Source organism: Terrapene carolina, unplaced genomic scaffold (assembly GCF_002925995.2).
Source record: "Terrapene carolina triunguis isolate 2854851 unplaced genomic scaffold, T_m_triunguis-2.0 Scaffold120, whole genome shotgun sequence".
Classification (NCBI taxonomy): Eukaryota; Metazoa; Chordata; order Testudines; family Emydidae; genus Terrapene; species Terrapene triunguis.
The window spans coordinates 6,909,982-6,924,568 of record NW_020664471.1 but is presented as its reverse complement, the minus strand read 5'-3'; the positions used below and the strand labels follow the sequence as shown (position 1 = coordinate 6,924,568).

At 38.8% G+C, this 14,587-nt stretch overlaps 1 protein-coding gene across 1 annotated transcript in view; it reads left to right on the top strand.

Moving 5' to 3' along the window:
* THADA (THADA armadillo repeat containing) overlaps window positions 1-14,587 on the top strand; it is a 324,328-nt gene that overhangs the window by 35,760 nt on the left and 273,981 nt on the right. The window contains exons 18-22 of the mRNA XM_029911747.1: window positions 983-1,118; window positions 1,634-1,770; window positions 3,047-3,205; window positions 4,394-4,551; window positions 9,590-9,699. Of these exons, the coding sequence (XP_029767607.1) occupies window positions 983-1,118; window positions 1,634-1,770; window positions 3,047-3,205; window positions 4,394-4,551; window positions 9,590-9,699 (700 nt within the window). The remainder of the gene's footprint in view (window positions 1-982; window positions 1,119-1,633; window positions 1,771-3,046; window positions 3,206-4,393; window positions 4,552-9,589; window positions 9,700-14,587) is intronic.

Here is a 14,587-nt window from a genome sequence, read left to right as displayed (position 1 = left end):
TTTCGCGACAAAAGTCCCATTGTAGTGTGTACGCTCTTGTTGTTTTGTCGCCAAAAGGCAGTTTTTGGCAACAAAACTTGGTAGTGTAGACAGGGCCTCTATATAGATACCTTTGTCCTAGAGCAGAGGTCGGCAGCCTTTCAGAAGTGGTGTGCCGAGTCTTCATTTATTCACTCTAAGGTTTCACGTGCCAGTAATACATTTTAATGTTTTTAGAAGGTCTCTTTCTATAAGGCTATAATATATAACTAAGCGATTGTTGTCTGTAAAGTAAATAAGGTTTTTAAAATGTTAAGAAGCTTCATTTAAAATTAAATTAAAATGCAGAGCCCTCCAGGACCCAGAGTGCCACTGAAAATCAGCTCGCATGCCGCCTTCGGCACAGGTGCCAGAGGGTGCCTACCCCTGTCCTAGAGTATGAAGAGGGGTGATGATGCTCTCCAGTGCAGTGTTTTGGGCCCAACCTGGTAGTTGTATTTCAGCGCCATCCCAATTTAAATGTTGTAGTAAGGATGGGAAAGGCGCTAATGGGGCTAAGTACGACTGAAAATCACTTGTCTGTCTTAGGTACCGGAATAAGGATTTATGTGGCTGATTGGAGGCATCCAAGTTTGAATGTTCTGCCAAAGTGGCGGTTGTTTAACTAACCCTTCTTTAAGGGCAAATTCTGCCTTCTAATATGTGTATGTTACTTCCATTGACTTCAATGTGAGCTGTGTGATTGTGTCTGAAGATAGTGTTTGATCATTAGTCTTTACAGACAATAGTCAACTTAGGCTAAGATTGCAGATTGATAGCTTATTGTTGGACACCGAGTGAATGAAAAATGTGGATAATGTGTTGGGGGAAGAACTTGAAGGACAGTGACAAGTTTAAAGAGAACAATTACTGTGCATTTTACATTAATTGTCTTGCTGGCAAGCTTAATCTGTAAATGTATTTAAAACTGTTTTCCTTTTCTATGTGATGCTTTTTATTCTAGTAATCAAATATTTGTTAGCAAACCTCGAGCGAGAAATATTCCAAGCTGAAAAGTCTCTGCTGCAAGCAGCAGCTTCATTCCCAATGTACGGGAGAGTACATTGTATAACTGGAGCTTTGCAGCAATTACCTTTAAAGTAAGTAAAACATACTGCTGTGTGTAGTGATAAATCAGTAGTGAAGTTGACTCAGCCTTTCACGAGAACACAATAAGATCAGCAGTGTATAGTCCTAATGCAGTGGTTCTCAAACTTTTGTACTGGTGACCCCTTTCACATAGCAAGCCTCTCAGTGCGACCCCCCCCCCCCATAAATTAAAAACACTTTTTAATATATTTAACACCATTATAAATGCTGGAGGCAAAGCGGGGTCTGGGGTGGGGGCTCACAGCTCATGACACCCCCCCATGTAATAACCTCATGACCTCCTGAGGGGTCACGACCCCCAGTTTGAGAACCCCTGCCCTAATGCCTGGATTTTTTACTGTTTAGGTTTTTTTTAATAGGAGCTGACTTCATAATTTTGATTTATGGAACATCTTATTTAAAATTAATTGTATAATAATGTGCAGATGCTATTTTTATTTCAATTATTTCTTGAAGTTTTGAATATATAATTACTTTTAAATTCCTTGTTTGTATTTTCTTAAAGTAACTTGACCTTGATGACTGAATGGAGGCAGATGGTTACAAAGCTTATTTTAATGTCATACAGACTTTCGTCTGTAGTATCTCCCATTGTCCAGAGTTCATCACCAGAGGGCCTTATTCCAATGGATACAGATTCAGGTAAATGAAATCCATTTTAGCAATAGTTGAGGTTGCTAGAGTTTTATTTAACATAATTTGAATGCTTGTAAGTCCAAAGTTATGAATGGTTACAAACAGTTTTTAATCAAATGTCTGTAACATACTTATAATTGACAAAGTACTTTAAAAAAATCATACATTAGCATTTAAAATCCTTCCAGGAAGACACGGTATGTATGGGGACTGGTCCTACTAGACTACTCGGTCAGACTCTTTCAGCACATACCTGCAGCCTACCCATTTTGAGCTCCCCTTGTCCTTAGCCCCTAACCCTAGTGGCCAGCATCCTGATTCATCTTCCCCATCAGCTACCATCCTTCTGAATCTCACAGAGACAAGTGAAGGCAATAAGTTTGTTATCACTTTAAGGGAGGCTGAGTTAGGACATAAATCCATTCCCCAGATGCCAGCAGTCGTACACCCCTGCCAGATATACAAAGCTATTGGTGGAGGCTTCGAGTTAGCATCTGCCTTTGCACATGGCCCCACAAAACTAATACTGGCCCTGGTAGGGAACTCTAAGCAATATAGACTGTAAAGTCTGCGCCAAATTTTGCTGAATTTATGTATGTGAAATACTCCTGTTGTCATCAGCCAGGTTACTTTTTTACAGTGCTTAATTTGTGCCAGGGCTTGCCAGGGCTGAGCTCCGATACTTCTAGGAATGGCAATTCATAGCCCCGGCAACTCTGGGCTTGCTGCATTAGTTACGAATGTAAAAAAAAATTGCTTGAGCTCTGGTACCTTTATATCTTGAGCCCCCGCACCTATTTCATTACCAATTATGCACTGCTTTTTTGAGTAATGTGAGCAGCAATACCTGTGTGCAATTTTTGTTAAAGTTGAGTTTAGTTATACATGTGTGATATTGTAAAATAACAGTGAACAGTAACTTCTTTTGTTTTAAAAGTTCTTGGATATGAACTAGACTTTTTCCTTTTGAGTTGTTTTATTTTAAAATATCAGAATCTTAAACCATTAGCTAACTTGGATAAAGGACATATTTACTCTAGTGAGAAAGCATTAGTTTGAAGCATAAATATGACAAAGTGAGTAGAAGGAAGACTTTTCTTAACAAAGGCAGAACTGATTATTAGGGAGGTATTTGCTTTTTATTACTAACCAACTGTTTTCTAGTAATGTACCTAAAAAAGGTGTGTGTTTGTGTGTGGGGGGGAGGGGGGGATGGGTTTGTGAATGACAAATGTCAAAATGATGAATTATTAGCTTAAATATTCTCTTATTTAAAACTTAGAAACTGCAGGTCGTTTGCAGATGATCCTGCATGAGATACAGCCACGAGATACAAATGATTATTTCACTCAAGCAAAAATATTGAAAGAACACCACAGAGTAGACTTTGCAAAACTGACTGATGACGAGCCAGTTGAAAATGTTTGCATAGAAATTAGAGGTAATTCAGAAGCTGCTTTTTAAAATTAAATCAGGATATTTTCCACGGAAAAAGCAATTTTCTGTGGATGATCCAAGTTAGAAGTTATTTGGTATGTATAGCATTTCACTTTTAACAATAAATATGTCAGAAGCTAGTTTATTTATGGGCATGCTTTTAAAGGTTAATTCACTGTATTTCTAGAAGATTGTGGTTAATTTCTCTTTTGGCTACAAGTGAAAATGAGTCGTTTGCTGTTGGCCTAGTATTTATTGCTTTGTCTACACTGGCCAGATAATCTTTAACACCTTTATATCAAGCTAGGTTTAAACAGTTTTTGCTTTGGTCCTAGTGTAGTTTCCCTGTCCAGCATGCACAAGGTCGGTAGGGAATTTATTAATGTAATAAAGCCCAACTCATGGACTGACACAATAAAGAGCCTCTGCTTTGAAGATTCCATTGTTAAAATAATAGGGGATGTTATGTAATTAATCCACTGGGGCTGGATGAATTGTAAACTTTTGTTTTCATACTTTTTTTTAAGTCTTTGTTCGTGGTGATACATAATAATATCTAAAATATAAAAAAGTTGTATTTTATACAGTTTTTAAAGTTAAAAACCTAAAACTTCCAACTGTCTTGACTCATTTATTTTCATTAGTTTAAAATAGTTATGGATGGGCTGTGCTTTTTTATTTCATGGAAACAGTACTGTAAATATAGTGTTTTGGACTCCCTTTTTATTGTAGTTCATGTGATGAACACTAGATGGGGCCATTGCGTTATAAAGATTTATGCTTATAAAAGATCTCATCAAACTTTGAGTCTAGGTTAAAATCAAATAAGATCTGGTGAATGATACATTTCTGACTGGTATTGAAGCTTAATTCCAAAACAAAGTAGAACATACGTTTACTTTTCATCCTGAAGTTGTAGTTATATGTGTGGTTTTATTGTCAATAGAATGGCTTCATTGACCAAAACAAAGGACATCTACCATTTAAAATATCACACTGATTTTTTTTTGTCAAATTGTATGCCAGGCACAACAATGTAGTATAGGAATCTCAAGAATGGATAATTTTGTTCATATGAAAATGATTTTTGTAAGAAGATTAAATTTAGGAGCACTAATGATGAAACAAATTTATATTAAAATGTATTTAACTGAGCTATATGATATTGCACATATTTTATTTTATTTTTAAGGTAAAGAAGGGCAAACATGTGATGTAACAGCTCAAATGGTACTGGTATGTTGCTGGAGAAGTATGAAGGAGATATCCTTGCTTTTAGGGATGCTGTGTAAACTTCTTCCTTTACAGACTGTGTCTGAATCTTCTGATGGGTTAATAACAGTAGAACAGGTATGAAAATACTTTCTGCTATAAAATCTTGCATTTCTGGAAGAGGTTTCTAAAAATTTCTGGAGGGGAAAATATATGGAAAAGTTGCATTCATTATCTTGTTCTTTATTTTACATTGTTTATTTTTCAATAAATTGACATGCAAAAATAATCAAAACTGTAGGAGTAACAGACGAGAAAAAATAGAGTAACAAGTTAGTAAATTAATATTCTGCTAACAAACTCGTGAGATATTCATTCTTGTTCAGTAGTGTTCGGGCCTTTACCAGGTATAGGCTGCAGCCATTGACATTCTGTCCAGTGTGGGGCGGTGTTGCACATATTAATTCGGAAATATAACTTTTACTGTATTTTAGTGAATTAAAGACTCAATGGAATGTCTTTGCTTCCATTTTGAAACATGGAAGTTCATACTTATGTTGAAAATGTTCTTTTTTGGACTTCATACTCAGTAATTTTGGGGGGAGAATTATGCTGATTGTTTCTGAGTATCATGTTCTGCATAATATGGTTGATTAAAATTATAGACATTTTGTGGGTTGGTCCCTCTTTCAACCGCCCTCCCCCCCCCCACCGTTTTTAAATTGAAAGACCACAAAAGCTAGCACACTGCCTGGGAATGTTCAAGGGACTTGAGTTCAGTGTTTACTAGAAATTAGGTTACCGCAAGTATTTTATTTGGGAATATTTTGAATTTATTAGATTTCTGTTTTTAATTGATGATCTTTTTCCTTTCCATATGGTTTCAACAAAACCAGTTGCCAACATGGAAAACTGAAATATGCAGCACATACTTCATGTTTAATCTTTTTCAACTGAAAATAAATATTTAGTTTTGCTTAAGGTGTTACCACATTCTAGAACAAAATAAATAACAGTCTAGTATGCTGATGATCTGATTTATTATGCTGTCTCATGTGCAGTGTCTTGGAAATAATGCTAATATTTTTTTATTCACACATTGTCTCCAGCTCATATGTTTGCATCTGGTTAGCAGCTGTGCTTGTACTGTTGCAAAGCTCTGGAGTTTAGATGAGAGAACAGCAATATGTCTCCACTGTTCTGTTTCTTAATCTGTTCCAAGTCAAACAGGAATTGGTGTCTTGGAGTTAGTCAGCTCTGGAGCTGGCACCCCCATCTTCACTTGGAAATGCAGCCACAATTAGTGCTTACTTCATGAGTGTCTGTCAGGGTATTTAGACACACAACTCTGATTTTCATAGGTGACTCTGCTTTCATGCCATATATAAACCAAAATGTCTGCATTTTCTTTTTAAAGAGTAATAAACTGACTTTTCAGTCAAATGGTTGAATAGTGGAATCTTCATTTACCTAGGATTAGCAGGAAAATACATGTAGACTGATTGACTATATGTAGTATATAAAATTGTGTGTTGTAGCTAGAAAAATGAAACTGCTTCTTTAGTCTAAAAATAATTAATAAAGTTGTATAGTGCCATAGTAGTATTTGGGAATTTTAACTTCAGAACTTGTATTATCGTAAGTAATAGATTGTCTTCATGAAAACATCAAACCATTGAAATCCTTTAGTGGATATTCTGTTTGTGTGCATTTTTAGTGTAATAATGTTTGACTTAATTACATAATCTATATAAACAACAGAAGAAAACATAACTGTAAGCTCCTTTTTATGTAGCAGCACCAGATTGTGGATTTAAACCACTGGCATCACTGGTTCAAAGTAAATGAAAATATTCCTGCTGACTTTTATAGGTTTTGGATCAGACATGTGATGCAATAGACATCCCGACGAGGAAGTCTCACTCAGCATTCTCCCTGGTGCACTGGGGCAATGTGTGCTGTAGTAGTAGCTCCATTGTGCTTGGAAAGGGTGTATACACTTCTCCCCACATTGGGCCCAACACTGCTGGCACATGCGGAGCAGGGATGGTTAATGTTCCTGCAGTCACACTAACCTGGAGCAATGATACCTACTCTTCCCAATCTGGTGTGGCTGGCCCTGTACCATGGTACAAAGGGAAGAGGAAGTTTCCTTGCCCTGTCTGCCCCCATATTGAACTTCCACTGCTTCTTACTTGATTAGATAAACTGTATTTATTTCCTACATGTTAGTTGAGGAATTAAAAAGCTCTCTTCATATTAAAGAAAATATGCATCTTTCAACAATATAGAATACAAATAAGCCATTTCACTTGTTTTCATGGAAGATGCTGTTTGTGTTAATTGATTCTTGATAGCCATTTCCAGTAAGTTATATTACTTGATACCAAGTTCACTCCATTTTAATGGAAGTCCATTTAAAAACTCATGAAAGCGAATTTAATAGCATTGCTCTAAGCCAGGTGTGTTGGACAAGCAGCTAATGGACAAACCACCTTGTACAGCACTACGAATCCTTTTTTCGTTTTGATCTGTAATCCCTTTTTTCCAGTCCTGGGCCTTTCTTGAGTTTAAACTGCTAATTGTGCAAAATGATCTGCGTGGTTTTGTGATGTGGAGAAATAGCAGTGGCAAACTATGATGAGATCAGATTCTTCTCTCGCCCATGTCAGGATTTGAACTTGGAAAGTGGTGCGTTGATGTAAGCACTAAAAGTGCTCAGCACTTCAGTTGCTTAGCTTTGCAGTTTCTGCATGAAGAGGGTTGGACTTTCACAGCCAGACCATAGGTCATATGGGAGTCATACCCTTGGGTGAGCAATGGTTATTGGCAGCCAGTCGTGACTCTCCTGTGTCAGAGCATCTGCCACTGGCTAATTCCCAGTGCTTTTTTCAGGAGTTCTTTTTCAAGAGCTGGCTGACGGAGTGTCTGTAAAGGGACAGTGTCAGGGAGAGGCAGCTCTTGCTTGATCCATTCTCTGCAGCTGGCAGTTAGGGATAATGCTCTTTTTCTTCTAATTCATTATTAGCCCAGCTTCATTGGAGTAAGAAGTTAGATTCACATGGTATTCATGCAAGGCCCAGTGGCTGCTTCATACTGTGGCAGTCTTTGGGGCTATGGCTTTGGTCAGGGCTGGGAATAAACTGGTCCTTGTAGGTTTAGGAAGTGTTAGGATGCTCTGAATTTGAGAATCAAAAAGTGAGGAGGCTGACGGCCTGGAGTGGCTGTGGTCTTAATCCTCCTTTCCTCTGCTGCCAGAACAGGTTGCTTTTGGGACATATCTTCAGGGTTCATAAAATTGCAATCACTTGGCCAAAAAAAGGTAATTTTTGTCTTTGTGCTCATTGGTGTTTACCATTCACATATGAAACTGAAATACTAAGGCTTTAATTTTGCATTCTCTTATTACTGGACTAGTGACTTCAATGGGATTCTGCTCCGTAATAAAGACTATGCCTGCTAGTAAGTACAGGTGTTATATATAAAAAATGTCAGTATCTGTATCTAGATAGCAGTGTTGCCAACTCTTGCAGTCTTTTCATGAGTCTCTGAATGTTTGGTATTAAAATCCTAGAACATGCAGTCAAGTTTCAAGTCCTCATTGCTGTAGAGAAAATCTTGAAAATGTGACTCCTAAAGGTTGAAAAGCTAGAAGGAAAGAAAACAAACTCCAAATGTATTTTTAAAATATCTTGATTTATGACTTTTCAACGCTTGGGATTGCCAATGCCGTGTGTGTGAAAAACGTTTGAGAAGGGGAGAGATTTACACTTGCCTCTGCTTGGAAAGCTAAAATCTTATATGTGCACTAAGATGATATTTGGATTAAAATCCACTCCAGGAGAGAGTTTAGCTCAAATATCTGCAAGTATTGATGGCCTTTTCTTCCTGTATCTTAATATATGGATTTCATAATACATGATGAAAAAAAAATTAGATTTTCTTTGACTGTAAAAGGCGAAATGTCTTTTTCCTGTTTGGTGCCAGCTTTTGCTTTACCAGAATTTGGATAAAATGCATTATGAAGCAGTAGGGTGGAAAACTATATGCACCTGGCTTAAGTTTTGTGATAGTATCCTCTGCAGTTCATAAACTGTGTTACTTTTAGTTATCACTCAAAATGAGTGGGCATAATTTTGTCCCTGAGTTTTATTTGAGCCGCTTGTCAGGTTGAACTTTTGTGAATCGGCATTAAAAATGTATAATCATCTTAGATTTGTCACATGATTCAGTTATCTGTTTTTTTGTGCGAATTTAGTAAATCGTCATCATAGAAACTCACTGAGAATAATAGGTAGTATTGACAAGATTTTCTGTTTTTTGCAGAATTAAATCCTGGCATTTCTAAAGATGTACTGATGCTTACACACTTGATTTATTAATAGAATTATAGGACATGATGTCAGTGGCATTTATTCTCTGAAGACAACATTTTAGTGTCTCTCACATTTTAAGTGTAGTTCTTGTTATAAAGCAGTTAAATGGACAGTGTAGACTATTTTTCAAGCTTCTAAAAGGGTTCTAATGACCACAGATTGTAAAAAAGAAAGTATATTTTCTTACTAAATACAAAACTTTCCATTTGGCAAGCTGTTTTTCTTTTGATGTGAACAAAGCTACCCAATTTAAGAAGTAACATGTTTTGAGATGTAAGGGGCCAGCTACTTAAAATATAATAGGAATCCTTTTCTCTTCACAAATACCCTCCCAAATATTTATTTCCATTCATGTTCTTCAGTGTACATTTGTCTCTGCCCTTTGCTAACATCCTGAGTAAAACAGCATGGGAGAATCTTGTTTGTAGATCAGGAAATCAGTGACTCACATAGGTCACTACAGTCTACTATAATTTGTCCTGCAGTTAATGACACTGCACTGTTGAGTACAAGAATTGAGTCTAGCATGTTTTATGCTAGTTTTTTTATGTTTAAAGTAAAATGCCTTTCACCACTTGCGTTTTAGTTTTGTATTTTCCTTGCTTTGTTGATAACTATCTGTGACCCTTTTAACCTGAGGAAATATTGCTGTGTCTCAAATGAGGTGTAGAGGCATAAGGTGGTACGGACACCGTTGGGGAACACTTGTTTGAAATTTCAGTCTCAAAGTATTTTGTGTAAATAAATGTACTAGTTGTATCAACTCAAATCATGACTTGCATTTTTAATTTTTTTTCTAGGTTAAAGATATAGGAGACTACTTTAAACATCATCTTTTGCAGTCCAGGCATAGAGGGGCATTTGAATTAGCTTACACTGGCTTTGTGATGCTCACTGAAATACTCTCCAGGTAAAACCCACATATTCCTTATTTAAAAAAAAATGTGTAACAGTTTTATAAACTATGGCCTTGATTCTGCAACTGACTGTGCAAACAGCACCTTGCACCTTTGTAGAGCTCCATTGATTTCAATGAGGATTTATATGGCCACAGGTGTCCACTGTTTGGAATTAGTTGCATGATATATGACTGTATGGACTGTTTTATTTTAGTTGTATCCAGGCACTCGAGTTGGAATGGTAAGAGTTAAATGGCTAGTTCTTAAAAGAAAAATAAAACAAACAACTCACCCTTTTCTTAATTTCTGTAGTGCTATCTACTGAAAAATTAATAGGAGCGCATGGGAAAACTGGAGTGAATCCCATGGATCCTGCAGTTTTTTAAATCTGAGAATGAGTGGTAAACTTGCTATATTCAACAAGCATCTTTTATATTTTCCTGGAAATTCTCAATACTTTTCATTGGATAAACTGTGTATTCTGACACTTGGAAAATTACCTGAAAATGATTTTTCCCTCTGTGTCTAGGTAAGGGTGGATTTTCCATTAAGTGCTTAGAGAATAATTTCACAAAATAGATACTGACGTGCTTGCAATGCTGCTTTGAGACCTAGGGAAGGGGGTAAATAGGGACAGTATTGAGTTTTAATGAGACAAACCAAAATGCAAAATCTCCCTTAATGACTATGCTTTTCTGAGCAGCAAAGCTGACAAAAGCCTGAACATTTTGTTTATACTTACTGTATTAAATCCTGTCCCTCTTGAAGTGAAAGAGAGTTTTGCCATGGACTTCACTGGAGTCAGGATTTCTTCCCTTGATTTCAGGCAAAGGGACTTGCTATTATGCAGACTCTGAGAAGAGCTGCTATTTACTTTCTTATATAACCTTTTGTATTAGAGCTGTACCAATTTTAGCTGTGGCGGGGGGAATTTTTTCAGAAAGGAGACTAGGGTGGGCTCAGCCACTGGATGCTGAGGTTCATGGGACCTGCTAAGACGGTTGAAACTCAAGTTTTTCAACAGCATGAAGAGTGTCAACCTATTTGTAGTAATGTGGTTAGTTTTTTCTGCTTATAAGAAAATTGGCACCATTAGCCACCTTTGAGATACAAAACAGGTGATTTAAAGGTAACCAAATTTGATATATAGAGAAAACAATATATTCAAATAGTTGAGTCCGTGGAAGAACTAAATCCAGATTCAACGTAGATACCTGTAAAACAAGATAAGAGACTAATCACTGTGGGACTCTGAGACCTCTGGGGCACTTTGGCTTCTCAGCAGGAAACCAATCTTTTATGGAATTCTCTTTTTGAAGGTTATTATGGGCTAAGGTACAGGCAGGCCTCTGACACATCAGACAAATCTCCTTGGTCTGTCTAAAGGTGTCCCTGTGATATAGCCAGCCTTAAACTCTGAATACTAATCCTCATGCAACCTTCCAGCTACATTCTTAGTTCAGGAAATATAAAGTCACCTTTTATCTTTGTACTACTCCTGTGTTAGCAAGGGATTATCCACTATCATGGACAACTAGTACATGTTGTGGTGGGCTCCCATCCAGCTAGACAGCTTCCTTAAACAACATCTCATCTATATTATCCCATCAGCTAAGTGAATCCCATCTGGATGGGAATAGGCCTGCACATTTGTACTTGATGTTTCTTACCATGTGCCAGGTTGGGATACAAAGAATTATTCTGCTTTCTGTTGGGTAACAGCTGCTACTTAATATCTATTCCCATAGGTTTAATATCAATATTTACTATTACGTCCAAGTTGTTATAAGTCTGCAGAATGAAATATTGGGCCTGGAACAACCTTTCTTTTTTAACTGAAATTAATTAATTAATTCTGATCTCCTCTTTTGCAAGACTCTGGAGTAATCAAACTCCTTCTTTCTTATCTAAATTTGTAACTTTAATTCTGCTTCAAATGAAGCTAACAGTAAAATCAAATTACTGTCCTTATCTTGAACTACAGGTATGCTAAAGAGGAAACGTTCTAAACGATTATTGGACAAATAACTGAAATACTAAATGCCGTATAGTTGTGGCCATGTCTGTCCCAGGATACAAGAGAGACAAGGTGGATGAGGTAATATCTTTTTATTGGACCAACTTTTGTTGGTGAGAGACAAGCTTTCAGGCAGACCTGAAGAAGAGCTCTGTGTGGCTTGAAAGCTTGTCTCTCACACCAATGGAAGTTGGTCCAATAAAAGATATGACCTCACCCACCTTGTCTCTCTGAAATATTAAACAAAGTCAGCATTTGTTTGAATTTTAATTATAAATGATTTGAAATTTCTTCAGATATAAAGAGAGTTCAGTTTTAAACAATCATACAACGAAATAAATACAAATAGTAGATCTGTATTGAGAGGATGTCTTGTGTGTTGAATATAAGGGGAAATTTGCATAATTTGATTTTTTAACAAAATTTTTTTTTTTTTTTTAAAGGATCTTCCCTGCTACTATCAAATTCAAGGGGGATTTGCCATGTGGTATTATTTTTATAATGCCAAGACTTTTGTTAGGTGAATTTGAAAGCTTAAAAAGACAGACTATGCTCCAGAATATATATGATTTTAATAAACTGTGCTCTAAATCAGGGGTGGGCAGACTAGGGTCCGGGGGTCACATCTGGCCCTTCAGCCTGTTTAATCTGGCCCTCGAGCTCCCGCTGGGGAGTGGGGTCTGCGGCTTGCCCTACTCCTGCACTCCAGCTGGGGAACGGGGTTGGAGGCCGCTCCAAGCGCGCGTGCTGAGACTCCCGGAAGTAACAGCATGTCCCCCCTCCGGCTCCTATGTTTAGGGGTAGCCATAGGGCTCCGCGTGCTGCCCCCGCCCCAAGCGCCACCCCCGTAGCTCCCATTGGCTGGGAAATGTGGGTAATGGGAGCTGCTGGGGTGGCGCCTGCGGACAGGACAGTGCGCAGAGCCGCCTAGCCGCACCTCCGCATAGGAGCTGGAGTGGGGACATGCTGCTGCTTCCAAGAGCTGCTTGAGGTAAGCGTCGCCCGGATCCTGCACTCCTGACCCCCTCCTGCACCCAACCCCCTGCCCCAGCCCTGATCCCTCTCCTGCACCCCAACCCCCTGCCCCAGCCCGGAGCCCCCTCCCGCACCCTAAACTCCTCATTTCTGGCCCAACCCCAGAGCCCGCAGCCCCAGCCAGAGCCCTCACCACCCCCTGCACCCCAACCCCAATTTCGTGAGCATTCATGGCCCACCATACAATTTCCATACCCAGATGTGGTCCTCAGGCCAAAAAGTTTGCCCACCCCTGCTCTAAATAGATGACAGTGGGCAAAGGGTAGGGGATGGGATGAAACAAAAGGCGATTAATTAGGAATGTCTAGTATGCATCTTTTTAGTTTCACTTTTTTTCTAATGCCTTGTGTACTGTTAAACTGGGAAGTACTAATGACTGGATGAATCACAGATTGATGGCTGTGAACTCATTCTTCAGTTAACATCTAAGGATAAGGTAATCATATGCCCTCACCTAAAACAAAAGGAGTTTTGAACTGAGTGACTGAAGGTTGCTACAATTTGTAAGGCATGGATAGCAATTTCATTGGGGGGGGGGTGAGTAATCAAAGTATTATTGGGGGGAAAATAGACGTGTGACTGTTGAGTGGGAGTTTAGGGGGAGCAGTTTAGACTGTAGCAAAGGGAGGGTGGTTATGAAGAGGGGCATAAATTGGGTTGGATGATAGCACCCAACCTCTCTTGGCTCCCCTCAAGTGAGGGAGGCATGGCATTTAACAAAACAGCTCTGCCAATGTACCCCAATCTTCCTGCATCCCCACTACTCTGCACCCCACAGCTCTGCTAGCGAAATTCGAACATCCTGGGTCTGACAGCTCTGCCAGTGCACCCCGATAACCCTGCAGCCACAGAGCTACCAATGCACCCCAGCCTTCCTGCACCCTACCGCTTTGCCAGTACACGCCAACCGTACCACAGCCATTGTGTTCCACAGCTCTGCCAGTGTACCCAAACACTGCATGAAAACTATTAATGAATGCTGGAAGATCATTAATTGGGAGGGGTCACGGAGATGGGGTCCATCTGTTGGACAGGGGGCAGAAGATCTTTCTCTCACACATAAAACTGTCAATATTTTAGAACAGGAATCCTGTCTGTAATTTTGTTTCTGCCTTCTTTCAGCAATGCCCCAATGTGTCCCATTAATTCTCACCTTTACTCTGCCAACACTGGAGTTGATGAAATGTACAAGCTCTTCACATCCTTTTGCAATCCAGGCATTAGTGGATATTCTCCAGGCTATGGCTCCTTCAAAATTGGTGCTCCCATTAAGGAGGCCATGCTGGAGTCCGCTGAAGAATTTGGCACACACCTGCCACTTGTGCCCCTACTCTTGTTAATCAGAATTTTCTGCTTTCTCAGTCTACCTTGTCAGTTATTCTCTGTAAATCCTCCTTGGTCAGTGCTGTGAGGTCAGTATGGTCTGCTAATGTGAGGTTATGCACAGTCCCACCATATAATGTGACTCCTCCCATTTCATCTCTCAGGCTACAGTCATTACTGATTCTAGTACCAAGTTAAACAAATCTGGTGATAGCATGCATCCTTGTCTCACTCCTACAGTCATTCTGAACCATTCAGTCAGCTTTATGTCAACTGTCACTGCACTCATCAACTTGCTTTGGATGATTTCTATCAGCTTGATCAACTTTTTGGAGAATGCCATACATTCTCATAACTTTTCATAATTCTTTCTGCTCAATGCTATCAAAAATTTATTTGAAGTCTATAAAGTTGTACACCTCTACCCCGAGATAACGCTGTCCTCGGGAGCCAAAAAATCTTACTGCGTTATAGGTGAAACCGCGTTATATTGAACTTGCTTTGATCCGTTGGAGCGTGCAGGC